Source organism: Parasteatoda tepidariorum, chromosome 11 (genome assembly GCF_982258835.1).
Source record: "Parasteatoda tepidariorum strain Cologne lab strain chromosome 11, Ptep-v5.0, whole genome shotgun sequence".
NCBI lineage: Eukaryota > Metazoa > Arthropoda > Arachnida > Araneae > Theridiidae > Parasteatoda > Parasteatoda tepidariorum.
Window position 1 is genome coordinate 10,102,632 of NC_141765.1, and position 19,041 is coordinate 10,121,672.

A 19,041-nucleotide genomic window follows, 5' to 3' on the forward strand; every position below is an offset into this window, starting at 1 on the left:
GTTTTATGCTTGTAAATTTGGGTAGAGAAAAACTGGAAATTTTTTTTAATAAGTTTTAGAGGTCAAAACTTTTAACCACTGAAGGAAAATACAGAAACTTCCTCAAGAATAGTCTACTCAGAATTTTACAAAATAAATTAAGACATAATTTTAGTTTTATACAAAGTTTTTTATATATTTAAATTTATTTCTGAAATTATATTACTGTAATAAAAGGAAAACACCAGAAGAGGGTATGGAAATTTCTTATGTATGCACGGATAGGGGTTTGTAATTTTGTCTCATTTTGCTAAGAAGGGAAGATGTCCATTTTAGATATTGAAGTTTAAGTTAAAACCATTTTCAGTTTTAGAACTAGATATTTTTACCTATTGTTAGCATGCTGTGGTAGTTAAAATTTCTCATTTCATCCAAGAATTGGTGAAAATGATCATAATTCTTTTACCACTATTTTAGTTTTCATATGGCACTGCGACCACTAGATTTATGTATTGTAATGAATGTTACAAAATAGTTTACTTACTAATGATAGTAAACGTTGCATAAAATTTTGAAAAAGAACAAAAAGTGTTTAGAACTTAACAAACAGTCTGCCCAAAAATGATGAAAAAGTTAAATTTGAATGTGGTAAAAATTTCAACATCATTGGTAATAAGTGAAATATTTTTCTGAAATTTTTAAAAAAAAGATTTGAATAAAGAAAATATTTATTTTTCTTGGAAGTCAAAATGTTTCAAGTCAAATATTGCTTTTAAACGAAGTTAAAGAAATATTACTAGTTATACAAACTAGTTAAAAATATATTTTACAATCACTATATATCTTTTTTACGAAATCACTATATATCTTTTTATGCTATGTGCTAAGGACTAGCCACAACAGTCATCTTTATTTTAGTGTCTTACGCAAGCATACGCCTCCTCCTTCTTGTAAAAACAGTAGTTGAATTACAAAATTCTTCCCTCTTAGGAGCATTCATAATTTTTAAATGGCCACAAATTAAATATTTAGTTTACTTTTGTAGACATTGCAAGAGTTTTGCCTACATTAATAAATGTATTTCATCAAAACCACAAGAAATTATGCTCACGACAAATTGTCACTCTGGCGAAAAGTGCTCACAATGATTATGTGCCTGTGATGAATTGTATTCGCAAGGAGATGTACCCGTGACAAATTGTGCTTGCGACAAACTGTCACCCGGACGAATTGTGCATGTTAAATTGTCCAGCAATGAGTTGACACGACACTCAGAAATGATTTAGATTGAGGGAAGTTCTAGCCTAGAAATTTCAAAATATTGCATTTTCTTTTTATTCCATATTTTGAGACCTTATACTATGAGGTATATGTGGGCTAAACTGTTTTGTCCAAAAACTATTTGATACAGTTGAAAGCATGATCATCGGACCAGCCGTTCTTTAGCTTTATCAATTTTTTTAAAAAATCAATGGCCATTCTTAATTGGAAAGTTAGAAAATAGTTAAATATTTTTTGCATTAAAATAGTCTTTTAGTTACTGTGCCTTATAAATGTATCCAAGCATTCCCTTTTTTTTGTGCTATTAGTTTCACCATTTTAGTGAACAATGGAAAAGTAACATTAAGGGGTCTAAACTTTTATTTAAACTGGCATACCTAGGTCACAACTTAGTGTGTGAAAATCTGATAATTCAATCAAAATTATTATGGTATGTAAAAAAATCATTAATAAATAATATTTTTTTATTCAAATAAGTTTAGTCCTCATTGAAAATTAAACAAAACTTTGCTATATTATTGGTATGGGATAAAGCGAAGAAACCTATGATAGTTATTCATTCGAAATATTTAAGATTAATGAAAAACTGGCTCACAACTATTTATATATACATAAAATGAAAATAAAACAAAGGAAAATTACAGACTATAAAAAAGGGGGGGAAAGAAAATTAATAATAAAAATAACAAAAACTGGAGGAAAAAAATCCGAAAAAAAGGATAGAATTCTTTTATAAAATCTGGAAAATAAAAGATATAATCTTTTCCATCAGCCCACTTGATTATATCCGCAAAAAGATGTGTGGGCTGATAAAAAGATTATATCTTTTATTTTCCGGATTTTTTAAAAGAATTCTATCCTCTTTTTTGTTCGGATTTTTTTTCTCTCCATTTTTTTGTTTTTATTATTAATTTTCTTTTCCCCCCTTTTTTCATTAGTCTGTAATTTTCCTTTGTTTTACCTTTTTGAACTTATTTTATGAGTTCTATTTACTTGCAGCTTATGCGCAATAAATGAAACTTATTGTTTTTCTTAATTTTCTTCGTTTTTTTTTTTTTTTTTTTTTTTTTTTGTATTTATTTATTATGCTATGCGTAAAAAGTGTAGAGAAAGCATGGAAAAAATTACAGAACAATGAAAAAAGGGGAAAAAAGAAAAATAATAATAAAAATAACATGAAACCGGAAAAAAAATTCTAAAAAAAAGAAAACTATAAAAATCCAGAAAACAAAAGATATAATCTTTTCATCAGCTCACACGATTATATCTGCAAAAAGGAGTGCTTTCTAATGTATCAATATAGCCAAAGCAAAATATATCAATACAATTGGCGATCGCAACGCTCAAATACGCCATCTGGGGAGATACTGGTTTTATGTCTTTGGCCCTTCTCCCTTCCCTCTCCTCCTCTATTCAGTTGTATATGTACTACGATATTTTTCTTTTTCTTCATATTTTTCCTTTTTATTTAAAAAAATGTTTTTTAAAATTTCCGTGGTACTTTTCTTTAGAACTATGTTTAATGTAGTTTTCAGTTCCATATAGTTTTCCAACTTCAAAGATTTTAATCTATATGAAAATCAAGAGAGAAACTAACGTACTTCCTTCCTCTATGACTCTCCACACTCTAATGGGAAAAGCATGCAAAGTGTTGCTATAGGTAGAGAGTTCTGCGCTACGCCACCTGCAGCCCATATATAGAAATATAAAGAAAAAACAGAATAAAACATGAAATGAAATATATGTAAACTGAAGTTGTAAAATTGGAAAAAGGGGAAATAGGAAAAAAAATCCTTAATTCTTAAAACTTTAATGCTAAAATATTTTTCACAAAAAAACTATCCCTGAAAACATTAAAAGAAATAGTCAATCTGAAATGCTTTTAAAAATGTCCACGCTATAGTGAAAACAAAAAATTTTATTATATCCAAAAGCAAAGCAGAAAAAATAAAAATTTATCTCAATTGAAAGAAAATTTTAAAGCTGAACATCTAAATCTTCCAATCACCATATTTTCAAGAAAAAGAATAATACCTGATAGAAACCTTCTTAATTGCCACGTCATAATAAAAAAGGTTGATAAAACAACTGTTCTTTTTTTTTTAGAGAAAAAAGCTAGATAGCGACCAAAACAAAAATCGTTCTTAATTTTTAAGCTAAAAATTTTACGATAACGTTATCTCAATTTAACTTTTTCAAGTTGCCATATTTTTTAAAAAAGTGATTGTAAGGGAATAACTTCTTTTAGAAACACTCTTTAAGAAATACCCTGTCATAATAAAAGTTAAAAGAAAAATTAATAATAAAAAAAGCCAGAAAAAAAAATTTCCATTTGTCTTTCAGAACATAAGTCCGCTGGTTTTAGAGCTTAGAAAATATCAGTAAAAACTATTTCTAATTATGTATAGTGAAAAATATTATTTTGGAGTAATCTTTATTAAATTTATCAAAATTCAGGAAGAAAAAAAACTTTGTTGAAAAATACTTTGCTCTTACCAAATGTTTGGCATAAGGGGAGAATACCGAATAGTGGCCAAATCTTCGTTACATCCCTATTATTAATTCTTTTTTTTAAAGAACAATCATTACGAGAATTTAAAAAAAAATGTATTGGTCATTTTTGCAAACCTTTGTAGTTATTGTTATTCATTTGTAATTTTTCATTATGTCTATTGTATTATGTTATAATACTAAGAAAAAAAACCTCTTATTTTTATCAGTCATGAAGGTCCAGTGTGGCAAGTTGCTTGGTCTCATCCTCTGTTTGGTCCTGTTCTAGCATCTTGTTCTTATGATAGAAAAGTTATAATATGGAAAGAAATAGATGAAGTATGGAAGAATGTTTATGAATATAATGAACATGATTCCTCTGGTGAATATTTTTTATTTATTTGCTTGAAAATAACGCAATTCTGAATTCTTAAATTTATGTATATATATATATATATATATATATATATATATATATATATATATAATTCAGGAATGATGAATGAATGCTTCAATTCTTTAACTGTTTGCTCCTTTTCCTAATTTGTTTAAACATTTGAAAAAGGGATAATTTCCTCCAAGAGAGGGAGAGCTTTTATGGGCATTAAATGTTCAGGCTTCCTCATTGTTAAATAACAAAAAAACTAGTTAAAAGATTAAAGAGTGTTCTCAAATTGAGGAATAAATCATTGAATAAAATATTTTCCTTTTTATGCATTATACCATAATTTTTGTCTCAGATGTAGCAGTCTGTAATCCATACCCCTCATTTTCATGGGATAAGAAAAATTATTAGTTTATAAACCACATTGAGGCAGAAAAAGTTGGTGATAAAAATAAATAATATGCAGTTAAACATGAAATATCTATACATTAAATAATTCATTTTATGAGTAACAACAAACATAATTTTTATGAGTAACAGCAAACATAATAAAACTATATTAAAATACATAATTTCAAAATAAAAAACAACCCAAAATAAACATTAACTAAGTTATTCAACTAAAGTTTGGTTAATCTGCATGAGAATTAAAATATTTGAATTTTAATTGATATGTTCTCCATGATCATTTTATTATCAAAATCACTCCTTACTAAGTTAATTATGTCAATACTAATTGTCTTGTTTTTCGTACAATAAGGTAGTATTGCAGTCTTGAGAATTGTATTTAACAGTTTATGGCAATACTTTGTCTCCCCCTTTCTCAGTTGACTAATGCACTTCTGCATAAAAGTATGAAATCCAATAGACATTCACTAGTCTTATAAGATTGTAACTTCAGCTTTGAAATGATTTCAACCGCAAGATGTTGGCTTTTTTAGTTAAACTCCAGAATTATGGATATTTTTGCAGAAAATGTTTTACACCTTTTACTTTGTATCGATTAAATGCGCCAACATAGTCTATAATTTATAATCCTTTAAGATTGAAAAATATGCTTTGACATGAAGATTGAGTAATAGTCGAAATGTGAATAAATGAAGCGTGTTTTTACGGCCAAGTAAGTTTTCGTAAATAATTCTAGTACCACACCAAATTTATCTAATTATAATTGACATATTAAGAACAAAACTCCTACAAATATACAAATTATCAGCGAAGTTCAAATATTGATTATTTGTCAATTGTATCACCAAGTAAAGCTACTACTTCATAGATTAGAACCAAGAGCACCGTTGATAAAAAAAAATAATAATAACAAGTTACTTCATTTTGAATTTCAATATAAAATCATATAGGTTTAAAAAATTTTATAGGTAACAATGATATCAAAAATATATTGTAGAGAAGAAAATTTAGTAAAGAGAACCAAAAAATTATTCCAGAGCTTCTAATTCAAACTGTGAAGAAGATCATAAGATAAAAGAAAATGAGTAAATAACACTAATAACTTATTCATATGGTAAGAGTCTTAGTCAGATCAATGAACAGATTCTGTATCATTCAAGAAAAGAAAATTCTAAGGAAATAGACATCATGTATGTATTGGAAGAAATGGCTTAAGTTATGAACTGTCCATGCTTAAGTTATGAATGTTCAGTTATGAGCTTTTAGAATTATGTATCATGTATATGCTTAGTAATATGTTATGGACTGCAAATTTTAAATTTTCCCTCTGATTTTAGGGATCCTGTTATTTTAACTGCAATGCTATTCAGGGGCCTGAATTTCTAATTGCGTATTTAAATAATCATTTTTTTTTGTGCAATTTATTTTGCCACAGTTTCATTGTAAATCCTTATTATTTAGTTATTTTTCCATCACTTTTTTCGGCTTTGAATGTGATTTGGTTGAATGTGGTAATAAATTGTGATCTAGTCGAATAACCAAATACCATTTTTCGAAGCCAAGTAATATTTTTTAGCAGCATAGCAACGTTTAAACCAAAATTTATATGCTGAAAGTAATATTTTCTAGAAAAATGTGTCCACAAAGCGACGTTAAAAAATGTATTCTATCAGAAACGCTTTTGAAAATGCTGCCCTATCATTAAAACTAAAAATTATGTACAAAACTAAAGATTATGTACTAAAGCAAAATAGAAAAATTAAAAATCGATCTTAATTCTCAAAAGAAAATTTACAACTGAACATCTCAGTTTTCCAAATACCGTATTTTCAAGAAAAAGTGAAGAAAAAAGAATGAAGTCTAACAGAAGCGTTCTTAATTTTTAGAATGAAAATCTAATGCTGAAAATCACAATTTAACTTTTTCACATTGCGATAATTTTAGAGAGAAAATTGCTATAAAATGGGGTGCACAACCTTTTTGAGTGAAGGGCCACATGTACAGCATATTGATCAAAGTTGAAAGTTGAGGCATTAAAGTATAAAAGTTGAGGCATACTTTAACTTTAGTATGCCTCAACTTTAAAACGTTTATTTTAAATTAATTGTAAGAGGCAGGGACTGAGAATAAGAAGAAAAAGAAAGAAAACATTAATTTTGATGGAACTATTTTCCTTAATAATTAAAAAACTATTAAAAGATACTTGTTTACAACTCTTTATGACCAATACTTTTTAACATGACACTATTTACAATTAATGCATTTATAGATAAAAAATTAATTAAAATTTACAGTACTTTACTAAACTTATCTTGATTACATTTTATTGCAGTTAAAATTTAATGCTATACAAATCATTTCCCAGCAAATACGATCATAAATGATATAAAATGGTCTAAGTAGGTAATAAAAGGTTTAAAAAATTTCTTAATGGTTATCCTGCAATTTGCAAAATTTTTAAATATTTTGATAATTTGATCTACTTATCATGTCATAGCTTTTTCAAGCCATTAAATGAAAATGTAACGGTTTTGTTTAAAGAATGTTTTGTAATTTTGAACATGCCAAATTCTTTCTGGAAAACAGTCTTTTGATAGAAGCTATTGTGGGTAGTATTAAACTTGGGGCAAATAACTTAATTAGTTTAGGAATTTATCCCGGATGGTGTTCTTCCTTTCCTAATTCTTACGCGATTTTTAAATCGCGTGAATACAAATAGCGATGTGATATTTTTAAATTGCTTGAATACGAATTGCTCTGTATGGTTTGTAAATGACGAAAATAAAAAAAAACTCAATGCGTGGTTTTCAAATTGCGTGAATAGGAATCGAGATGTGTGGTTTTTAAATTTCTAGAAGAAAACTCACAACGTATGATTTTTAAAACGTGTGAATATGAATCGCGATTTGTGGTTTCTAAATTGCTTTAATATGAATCGCGGTGTGTGATTTTCGAATTGCGAGAAGAGTAACAATGTATGATTTTTTAAACGCCAGAACTGGAATTGTGATATGTGGTTTTAAGTCTTGTAAATACGAATCGCGATGGATGATTTTTAAATCTCGTTAATGTTATTTCGAAATGTGATGTGCAATTTTAAAATCGTGTAAATACGAATTACGATGTGTGACTTTTAAATTGCAGGAAGAATCAAAACGTAAGATTTTTAATGAGCGTAAATACGAATCGCGATATGTGATTTTTAAATCATGTGACAACAAAAAGAATAGGTTGGGTGTGTGTTAATAAATTTGCACATGTTCATGGAACTAAAGTAATAGTCACGTGTTTTGAATAATTTTTTTGCAAAAGGGTTCGTTATAAATTTACACATCTTGTTTTTTTACTTGTTTCATTTTATACTCTTCAGGAAGGTGCTGATTTTGCTGAGATATGTAATTCTTTTCAAGTTACAAAAAAAATTAACAATTGAATTTTTCGAGCTGTAATATTGTGTTAAAATATCAGGATATTCAATATCACAAGTAAAAATGCAGCAATAACAAGAAAGGAAAAAAACACGTTCAAAAAACCTCTTATATTTATGTTAAAATCGGCACAAATGAAGCACGTAGAAAGTAATTATTTTAATGCGCGATTCATAACTCGCGTGCTGTTGAACTATAGTATTAAAAATATCAGAATTTTTTTAAATCACGAGGAAAAGCGTAGTAATAACTGCCAAAGAAACTATCAAAGTCCCTTTATATTTACGATGAAATCGGCATAAATAAAGCGCGTCAAAAAGTTATGTATTTAAATGCGGGATTCGAAATAACATGTCAAAAATATCGGGACTTTCCAAACCTAGTAGAAATCAGGAGCAATAATTACAGGGTGCGTACAGACTCCTTATACTCCTTAGAAACTCCTTGTAAATAAAAAAGTCTCCAAGGAGTACTTGGAACTACTTAGATTTTAAATTAGTCCTTAGATTATTGCGTCGCATGAATGAACTTTCTAAGTTCGCTGATGAATCTGCTGTTTAAGCAGGGAAACTAAATGATGTAACTTAGCTGTCAAAATATAATAGTTTAAGAAAAACTTTTTTAAAAGAAATTGAATTGCAAGAGTTAGAAGGAAAAAAATAACAGCAAATAATTTTAATTTTGCATGTAACAAGCAAACTTAATTAATAAATGACTTTTTTGTTGTTGTTGTGCAAAATGCCTTAGATTTTCTTATGTATTCAAATTTAAAAATATAAGATTGGAAGGTTTTTATGTTAATCTTTAACATCTGTACTATGCACTCCAACAAGATTTATTAAAATATTTGAAGCTGGAAAATATATTTATGTGTGAAATTATAACTTTATTTTTCTTGATGAAGTTTGACAAAGTCAAAATTTATTTCAAAAGGGCTAAAAATAAATATCTTATGCAAAATATAAATTTTTGTCAAGTTCTTTATAATAACTGCTTTTTAATTAAAAAAAAAACTGTATAGTTATCTTTCACACAAAGTTTTTGAATTAAAATTAGTCCTTAAAATTTTGGACTCCTTGGATTTCTTTTTCTGATTTCTGTATGAACCCTGTAATTACCAAAATAAGGATTGAAAAATAATTTTATTTGCGTTGAAATCAGCTCGAAAAAGCGACGTCAAAAATGGTTATCTAAATGAGTGATTCTTTACTCGTGATTCCTAATAATATCGTGCTAAGATATCGCGGAAATGCGTAGCAATAACTGCCGAAAAAAGGATCAAAAGTCATTTAGATTTGCTATTAATTTTGCTGAAATAAAGTGTTTCATAACTTTCAAAAATCACGATTTCAGAAACTTAAAATGGGTAGCAATAACCACCGAAAAGTCATTGGATTTACGATGAAATCGGCACGCACGAAGAGCAGCAAAAGTGATAACTAAAATTTGAAATTCGTGTGTCGTAATAATGACGTATTAAAAATATAGGGTTTTTTAAAACTATTCGTAAATCCGTAACTTTAACCATCGAAAAATAGCGATGGAAAAACTACATTGATTGAGATTGGGTGCGTCAAAAACTTAAATTTCAAATTTCCGATTTTTTTTTATTCTTCAAAAGAAAAATTATTATTTTAAAATTTTGTTCAGATTGCTGCCACGGGCCGTACGTTAAGGGTTGGCGGGCCGCAAGTTGTGCACCACTACTATAAAATAATGTTTATTAGAAATGAAAATAAAAAATGCTGTATCATGATAAAAACACTGACAAAATGAAAAATTAATTAGAAAGAACAACAACAAAAAATAAACATTTGTTCTTAGTTCCTAAAACGTAACCTTAGAATTGAAAATCACAGTTTTCTGTGTTACCGGTTATCAGTGTTAAAGTTACAGTGCAGGAAGAAAGTGAGAATAAACTAATAGTCTATCTGAAACATTCTGTGAAAATGCCTCTCTATTATAATAACAGAAAACCAGCAGAAATGAAACAAAAAACAATTGTTCTCAATTCTAAAAGCAAAATGTGTAAAAAAAAATGATGAAATTTACTTGCCTGAATATAATTTAAAAAAAGCAGAAGTACAAAAATTTGTGGTTTAGTATGAAGTTATCTGGTTGCAATTCTTTAAATTTTGCTTTTTCATTTGTTTTACAGAAGATACATTTCAAAACTGTGTCCAAGCACATGAATTTTAAAACTCTGTGGAGTATTTGACTAATCATTCAGCTAACTAAATTTTCGACAAAAGGGACTAATTCTTGTTACATTGCTAATTTTAATATGTTTCAGGGATGTGATTCTTCCGCGGATCCGCTGATTTCAGCTTTTTTCAGATTTTTCCATATCTTCCGCTCTTTTTTCATAAATTTCCGCGCTGAAAAAAATTTTATGCAGTAAATTATATTTTGTTGAAAATTTTTTTCTTCCGCGGAGCGAAAGTATTGAAGCCCCCAATAAACCTTTCTTCACATGTCAATCTGCTGGCTGGGGTATAAGTGGTTGACCTTGGTAAAACAACGCCGTCTCCTACTCCACTACTCTCTTATCTTTTCAGGGATGAAAGACTTTTTAAAATTTCCGACCATGTTCCAAAAACTTTTGGGGAGTCAAACGAACGATGAAAAAAAAAGGCCTAAGCAGTTTCGTTTCGGCTGCTGATATTTGATTTCTTTTGATTGGCTGATTTACAGAATTTTAAATATTAGGAACTGGGCCAGAATCTGCTAAAATTGCGATTCTTATTTAGATGATTTTTATGTAAACCATCGATTTTCGTATTTAACTGATTTAAAAGTTACTTAATGAGATTCGTTTTTACACGATTTAAAAATCATTACTCGCAATTCCCATTCACGCAATTTAAAAACCCAATATCGCGATTTGTATTTAAACGTTTTTTAAAACCCAATATCGCGATTCATATTCCCGCTAGTTTAAAATCCAATGTCGCGATTCGAATTTCAATATTGCGATTCGTTATCACGCGGTTGTAATATCAAACATCGATTTTCGTATTTATACGCGGTTTAAGCATTACTCGCTGCGATAAGTATTCACGGACTCTGAAAATTATGCATCGTGATTCTTATTTACGCGATTTAAAAATTCAATACCGCAATTTTTATTTTCGTGCTTTTAAAATCCAATATCGTGATTTTTATTCACGTGATTTTAAAATTCAATATCGTGATTCTTATTCACGCAATCTTAAAATCCAACATCGCGATTTTAAAATCCGATATCGCCTTATTCACGCGATTTTAAAATCCGGCATCGCGATACTTTTTCACGCGATTATAAAATCAAGCATCATGATTCCTATTCACGCGATTTTGCAATCCAACATCGCGATTCTTAATCTAAGGCCTCTAATAATTGTGTGAGAAATGAACTTTCTTGTCCTATCAACACGGATGATCAAAAGTCTGCAAAACGCAGTCTACAGATCAGTCATGTTAATAAAAGACCATCAAAAAAACAAAGAACTGATGAGAAAGTCCATAAAGGTCTTTTGACCATTAAAGAAATGTTTTTTTAAAATGATGTGATACATAAAATTGTGCTTATGCATAATTACTCAGTTATCTAAATTATGAAAAAAAAATTATTTTAATCAAGATTTTATTTAAGAACATAATTACCATTTATTTATATGAATAGATAATAATGTAATCATTATCAGATTGGCTATTGAATTCATATCATTTTTTCTTTTGCACGTTTAATGCTGCAGTTATAAACTTCCTCTTTTTTGTCAATCACATCCCTGGTTAATGCAGCGGGAGAAATTTATAAAATGGGGGAAAGTGTGAGTTTAACCTTTGTAATTTTTATTTTCACTTTTTTGTTGCTAGTTAAGTGATTTCTTTAGCAGGGCTGACAACTTTCTACGCTTTTTGTAAAAATTTATTCTAGTGATGGTTAAGTTTATGTTTTAATGTAATTTTTTATTCATCTTAACTTATTTTCCACACCACTACATATAAATTATTTAAAAGTTCACATGATATGCCACTTTGTTGTGGTAAAACTTTTAAAATGTTGGCAAAATTTCCAAAAATTCTGAAAGCTTTGGATTTTAAATGCCTACCACTCTATAAAATATTTTGCTAAAAGCGCTGTAATTGGCAAGTCTGCTTTAAGAGAAAGAAAGTGTTTACTAGATTAAAAAATCTCATTATTTAATATAAAAAGAAATAATATCTAAAGTATATTGCCAAATAAGTATTGAATCTTATTTTGAACTATAACAGTTTTGTTTTTATTTTAGACTTCTGTTCAAATCTTTAAAAAATTTTATTTGAATTTATATTACTTAATATGTATTTAATTTTTTATTTTTTTTTTGTACTTTCATTTTGTGTATTGCAGTTTTTTTGTTGTTGGAATTTATTTTAAAATGAACTTTTATATGACGTAACATAAAAAAAAAACATTTCTTCTCTTCAATGTTTTTTTTAATCTAATGTACAGGGGTCTGTCCAGACCGAATTAACTGCCGTTTAGTGGTGCCTTCACAAATTCAACTTTAGGAAAAACGATAGTTTCACAAATTTAATTTTAGGAAAAACGGTAGTTTCACAAAATACTTTTTATTAAAAAAAAATTTTTTTATTCCTTAAGAAATGATAAATCCATATTCTTGCCATATTTTTGTGTTGGATTTTTAAATATCATTTTTAATTTTTCACAAATTATGTCTAAATTTTCCAGAAAAACCTAAACAGACCCCTGATATAATAAAGAGGGGAAAAATTTTTAAAAATATTATTAGTTTTAAACAAGCCGGCCAGGTGGCCAAGCGATTAGCACGCCTGGCTGCAGGTTCGAATCCCGCTCTGGGCATGGATGTTTCTCTCTCTGTGTGCTATCCTCTGTTGTGTGTGACGTGTGAATTTGACCTACCCTATAAACGGGTTTGTGGCAGTGTGGCGTGGGTAATGTTGCTCGCCTCTGTGACTTTGATTCACAGGTGCCCACTGGGTAACGCTAAATGAGTAACAATTCCGGCATCTTCATAGGCAAAGATTCAAATTCAGTGCCTGCCATTGGGAAAAGAAAAAAAAAGTTTTAAACGAATTCTAATAATTAAAATAATTTAGTTTTCTGCAAATATATTAATAAGTTTACTAATAAAAAAAATTAGTTTTTCGAACACTAATGTTTAAATATATATTACTATATTTGCTGTCGACATGTCAAAATAGGCATGGGACCCTTCATTAATCAACGTGCTGGGCAAACGGCCCTTCACTCAAAAAAGTTGTGCAACCCTAGTACGGAGTTTTAAAAAAAATTTATATCGCAGAATTTCATCATATTGAAATTTTCAACTGTTATCTCATTATAATATCAATATATTTATCAAAATTTCTAATTATTTATTATTATGTATTTTCCTTAATACAATTTCAAATCTTAATATCATATATAAATTTCTCATACATATGTTTTAAGTTTAACTTCATATCTTCAGGATGTATTTTCATTTCCTTAAGTGTATATTTATTTGACTTCATATAATAGTACTGCTCCCCTTCTCTGATTCTTTAAGTTAAATGAAACCCAATAATAATTTTGTATTACTAATAATATAAGTATTAAACTTGCATAAACACATTTTTAAGGAAAACATAATTGTTATATTTTCATACTAGTATTTTTGGTATCATGCATAAGCTCAGTAATATGTTTATAAAAAAATCTAATCTCTATAATTTGTCTATTTTAATATTTTTCATATCTTATGTTGTACATTGATTGAAAAAAAATTTGTATTAAGTTTTAATGTGCATGATACCTTTATATAGCTAGCGCAAAAAGGATAGCTGCTAAACTACAAGGACAAAGCTAAAAATTCAGTTTTTAAGTTCAAATTTGAGCTTTGAAACTAATTACTTAAAGGCCAAATGTAAACCCTCTTGGCAAGTGTGCATAAAAAATTGCCTTCTATTTTCAAATTTGTCTTCTGACCCATAATAAAAAGGGGAGGCTTTGTCCAGGAGAGCAACTTTTGTGATCAAGCATTTACAGTGTCCCCAGACCCTTAATTATATTCAGTTTCCAAACTTTCAAAATATTAATTTTCTTGTTTTTATATGAAAACTACAAAATGTTAATCAAAACTTGAAACTGTTTCCTTGTTAGGCAATTGTACTAGAAATCATCTCTAAAGAAATATTTTGAATTCAGTAAATTTTTTAATTTAGCTGATACCAGATAGATAGATAAATCATATACCAGACAGATATAGTTCTGTACTACATCTTTGAATAGGTTTTTAGTATAAGTTTATATTTCATTTTTTAATGATTTCTTGATTTACCTAGTTACTAATTTAATTTTTATTATAATTATATCTTCTTACTGTAGTGAATTCTATATCATGGGCTCCTTGTGATTATGGTCTTATTTTGGCTTGTGGATCATCTGATGGATCAATTTCAATTTTGAGTAGCACTGGAGAAGGAGATTGGGAAGTCAAGAGAATTCATAATGCACATACTGTGAGTATCTGATTAATACTTGATAATTTCTTTTGTTTTAATATAAAACTGAATTTACCAATGATAAGGTTTCTAAAAAGTACTATTTTGTTTGCCATGCTTCTGTTAATGAAGTCTAAGAGCAGGGGTCTATCCAGGCCGAATTTACTACCGTTTAGCGGCACCTTCACAAATTCAACTTTAGGAAAAATGGTAGTTTCACAAAATACTTTTTCTTGAAATTTATTTTTGTATCCCTTAAGAAACGATAAATCCTTATTTTAACCATATTTTTGTGTTGATTTTTTAAATATAATTTTTCACAAATTATGTATAAATTTTCACAAAATAGGTACGTCTCAGAAAAATCTAGACAGACCCCTGATGAGTATTTTCAACCCCATTATTATTTTGACTTTAACAAAAAAACTAAAAGATTACTTTATTGAAAATCAATTGAGTTATTTGGTTCATTATATACCTTATATTTTTAGATTGCATCAGTTATAAAATAGACCCATTTTTAAATATTTATAAGCAATTTTTGTTTTTAAATAAACTATGCATGTACAAACTTACAGACTCAAATATTAAAAATCATAATAAAAAGGTTTATTAATTTGCTCCTGCCTTAAAAATTATGATTGTGCAGTAAATCAAGAAGCTTAAAATCATTGGTGGTAATTCATATTTCATTCGCCTATTACATATTTTGATCATAAAAGTTGATTTTGCTTCTAAGTAAAAATAAATTTTCATTGTATGCATATTGTCATCTTATATGTAACAAGTGGGACTGGGTGATGTAAGAAATTTTATATCGTGATGCATCATCTGTTAGACATCGCGATTTAGCATATGTTCAAAAGTTATCTATCGGAAATCTTTAAATTAATCAAAAATAAAAACAGGAATAAATCTATTACAAAACTAAATGTCTTAAGTAAAAACAAACCCAAGCTTTATTTTAATTTTTTTTTAAAAATAAAAATGACTTAAGATTTATTGGTTTAAAAATAATAATAAAACTAACAAAGTATTTTACATACATACATTAAAAATTAAAAGGAAAAAAAAACGAAAGTAAAAAAACAAACTAAAGAAATTTTCTCTTTAGTAAATAATTTTTTAAATTATTTGTTGAAAAAAAATGTGCTTTTGAAGCATTGTTAGACTTTTTTTAATTTATTTATTTAAATAACAAAGTTTTATTAACTAATGGTCTAATTCTATACTTAATGAATGATACAAACTGTCTAAAAAATTATGAAACAAACAAGTACTTAAAGAATTTTAAGAAAAATTAAAATAAGAAAATACTTTTAAGTACTATTGTTAAATTATTAAAAAGGGTCAAAACACTGCTTAACTTTTTATATAATTAAAAAAAATATTTTTTTTCACTAATAGCCAATTTTTTTTTAATTAAGAATGACTGAAGATTTATTTGTTTAAAAATATTCAAATTCTATCAAATTATTATACTTCTGTGCATTAAATAAATTTTTTAAAAAAACCAACTTTTTATAACAAAGTTAAAAACAAACTACCCCTATTAAATTGTATTGCTTAAAATGAAAAACAATAATTAAAAAAAAAAATAAACAATGAAGAATCTTTTTTTTTTATTCATGTTTTCTTTTCATTAATAGATTGAGTTCAGAACAAAGAACGAAGATTTAAGATAACACAGGGTTGTACGGCACCGGGAGAATCGGGAAAATACAGGGAATTTAAAAGTCAAATGCAAAAACAGGGAATTTCGCGTTTTTCCTTAAAAACCGGGAAAACACAGGGAATTTTAAATTGCTTAGTTTTTTCTCTGAAAAATGCCGATCTCTTTAACAATCATAAGAAGAAACGATCGCAGCTATAGCTCGCTCCAAAAACAAACTAGCATCTGCTGATCCGTGCGCGGAAGCTCATCCATTTCTACCACCGTCACTCCCCTCATCTTCTGCATAGACCAATTTCGAGGGGTTTCTCTTTCTCCTCTAGAAACTCCCAAATTGCACATGCGCAAATACGAGTCTCTCCCTCTCGTCGAATATGCAATTGTGCGATATAGACGTGCGTTCGCGGGAGTGGCAACATTCCATCTGCTGTTGCGTAATGGTGTAGCGGTTGTTTGATCGCTCACCTGTGTGTTTACATGTTGAATATTTTGTTGGTATTTTTTATCAATGAAAGTTGCTTAGTGATTTCTTTTAAAAATAAACTGCTCTAAGTCCATTTTCAATACAGATTGGATGGACAAAATTATCAATCACGACTTTGCAGCATGGGTTACCGAAGTTCCGAAAAATCCATTTGCTGCGTACTGCTTGCTGTGCAATAAGAAAATAAGCCTTAGTAATATGGGGAGACAAGCACTTACCAGTCATAAGAAGACAAAAAATTATACAAAACGAAGTGCCGATTCCGAAAAGACACCATCAATTTTGGATTACGGAAAAACGGATATTTTGGATTGCGCATACGTCAAGTCCAAAAACAAAAGATTTGGTGTCCGGAAATAAACCAATTACTAACCTTTTAATTCATGAACAATCATTTAAAGCTGAACTGTTATGGGCATTAAAACTCGTTGCATCGCATTCGTCGTTTAATGATGTAGCGGAATTATTTTCACTAATGTTCGCTGATAGTGAAATAGTCAAAAAGTGTACATTGGGGCGTACAAAAATGTCGTACCTTATCGGTTTCGGATTAACTCCGTTTTTTCAACAATCTCTTCAAAAATCTTTAAAGAACAAAAAATTTGTTATATGCTTTGATGAAGCTTTGAACCGCATTTCGCAAAAATGTCAAATGATCCTTATAGTAAGATATTGGTGTGATTCAACTAATAGAGTCTCCACAAGATATTTTAATTCTGTATTTTTAAGACGTACTACAACTCAAGAACTCTTTAAGAATTTTAAGGAAGTTATATTAAGTTTAGACTTACAGATACTTTTACAAATCAGCATGGATAGACCAAACGTCAATTTAAAATTTTTAAAACACGTCAACGAAGAACTTTTGTCCGAAAATGACTAAAATTTTAAACCTGGGTACTTGTGAACTACACATAATCCACGGAGCGTTGCAGTATGGACACAAATCTACTGGATGGAAAGTAGATGTTACTCTAAGAGCAATGTATGGAATATTTAAAGATAGTCCAGCAAGACGTGCTAATTTTCTGGAAGTAGCAGGTTCTTCCGAATTTCCATGAAAGTTTTGTTCTATCCGCTGGGTAGAAAATTTCAATGTTTGCGAACATGCTCTTAAAGTTTTTGACAATGTAAAAAAATACATTGAGTTCAGTAAAAAAGATTTGCCTGGATCCATGACGTGTGACAATATCAAAGGTGCTTGTAGGGAAAAATTGATTCTAGCTAAAGTTAGCTTCTTTTCCTATATTTCAAATATTCTTCAGCCATTTCTTTAAAAATTTCAGACCTCTGAACCAATGGTGCCTTTTTTGTATGAAAATGGCTTCATTCTTATTAGACAGTTGATGAAAAATATTGTCAAAGGTAGCATAATTGAAGAAGAAGCAAAATCATTAGACAGTTTATTTTTGATCGATCTTGATGATCCGAAGAATTTACGGCTGAGAAAAAATACTGACATTGGAATAATAACTATAGCCCAACAAGCACACGACTTTTGGGCTAGTGAAGGGACAATGTCGGCTCACCTAAAGTGCCATTACGGCGGGCTTTTCATCAGCGTATCGGTTCCGTTAATATAGTGAAATCTGGGCCAAAATGAGGGCCAGTGCATGGCAGTTCTGGCAAACTTCTGGCAATCGTTAAAGGACCGGAATTACTTTGTTGCCTCTGGATTGCTTTGCCATTTTTGCCTGTTAAATGCCGGGGGGGGGAAATTTTTTCACAGAATAAAGAGAAAATTGCCGTAAAGGCTTTTATTGTACCGTTATGTCTTTTTTGCTTTTTTATCAGAAGCTGAATATATTCACTGGCACAAGTCGTTGCCTCGCTTGCCGTTAAGGCACCTTAACTGTAGGCTGATTAGAAAACGTCTATGCCGTTTTCTCCTGTATCACACCTTTATTTCAGATGCTTAGGAGAACTTATTTGCTGATATACCACCCTTAACTCACCTCAAACTTGGTTCAATAGAAAACTTGAATGCCGTCCTTGCCGGTATCACACCTTTATTTTAGGTGTCTCGGCCATTTTTTTAGTCACTTACTTGCTTTTATTAGAATTTTTCATAGCTTTAAACTTGAAAGGCTTTTTGCTGCATGTTGTTGATAACAATTCTTATTTAGGGAGCCTAAATTGTTTTGTTTTACTCTGCTGATATCAGCGATAGTAATTTATTGTATTTTAACTTCTTATATTGCAGTAAAACAATAACTGCCATTACATGCAAAATTTTAAATGCTAATATAAAAAGCAAAATGGTGGGAAAACTTTGTTTAATTTATAATCAATTATCGTCCAATGAATCTCCTTACAATAAAATACTTTTTTTTAATTTAATTTTAATCAATTATAAGCGCAATCACTTAAGAGTAAAAGCATATAAAAACATTTTTTTAGAATTGAGTGCTTTAACTGTTTT

The 19,041-nt window shown here is 28.9% G+C and overlaps 1 protein-coding gene across 3 annotated transcripts in view; it reads left to right on the top strand.

Moving 5' to 3' along the window:
* Positions 1 to 19,041, top strand: part of LOC107443174 (protein SEC13 homolog) — a 66,306-nt gene that overhangs the window by 8,960 nt on the left and 38,305 nt on the right. For all 3 annotated transcript variants that reach the window (XM_016056957.3, XM_016056958.4, XM_071187587.2), the window contains 2 exons: positions 3,981 to 4,132; positions 14,348 to 14,481. In XM_016056957.3, coding sequence (XP_015912443.2) covers positions 3,981 to 4,132; positions 14,348 to 14,481 — 286 coding nt within the window. The remainder of the gene's footprint in view (positions 1 to 3,980; positions 4,133 to 14,347; positions 14,482 to 19,041) is intronic.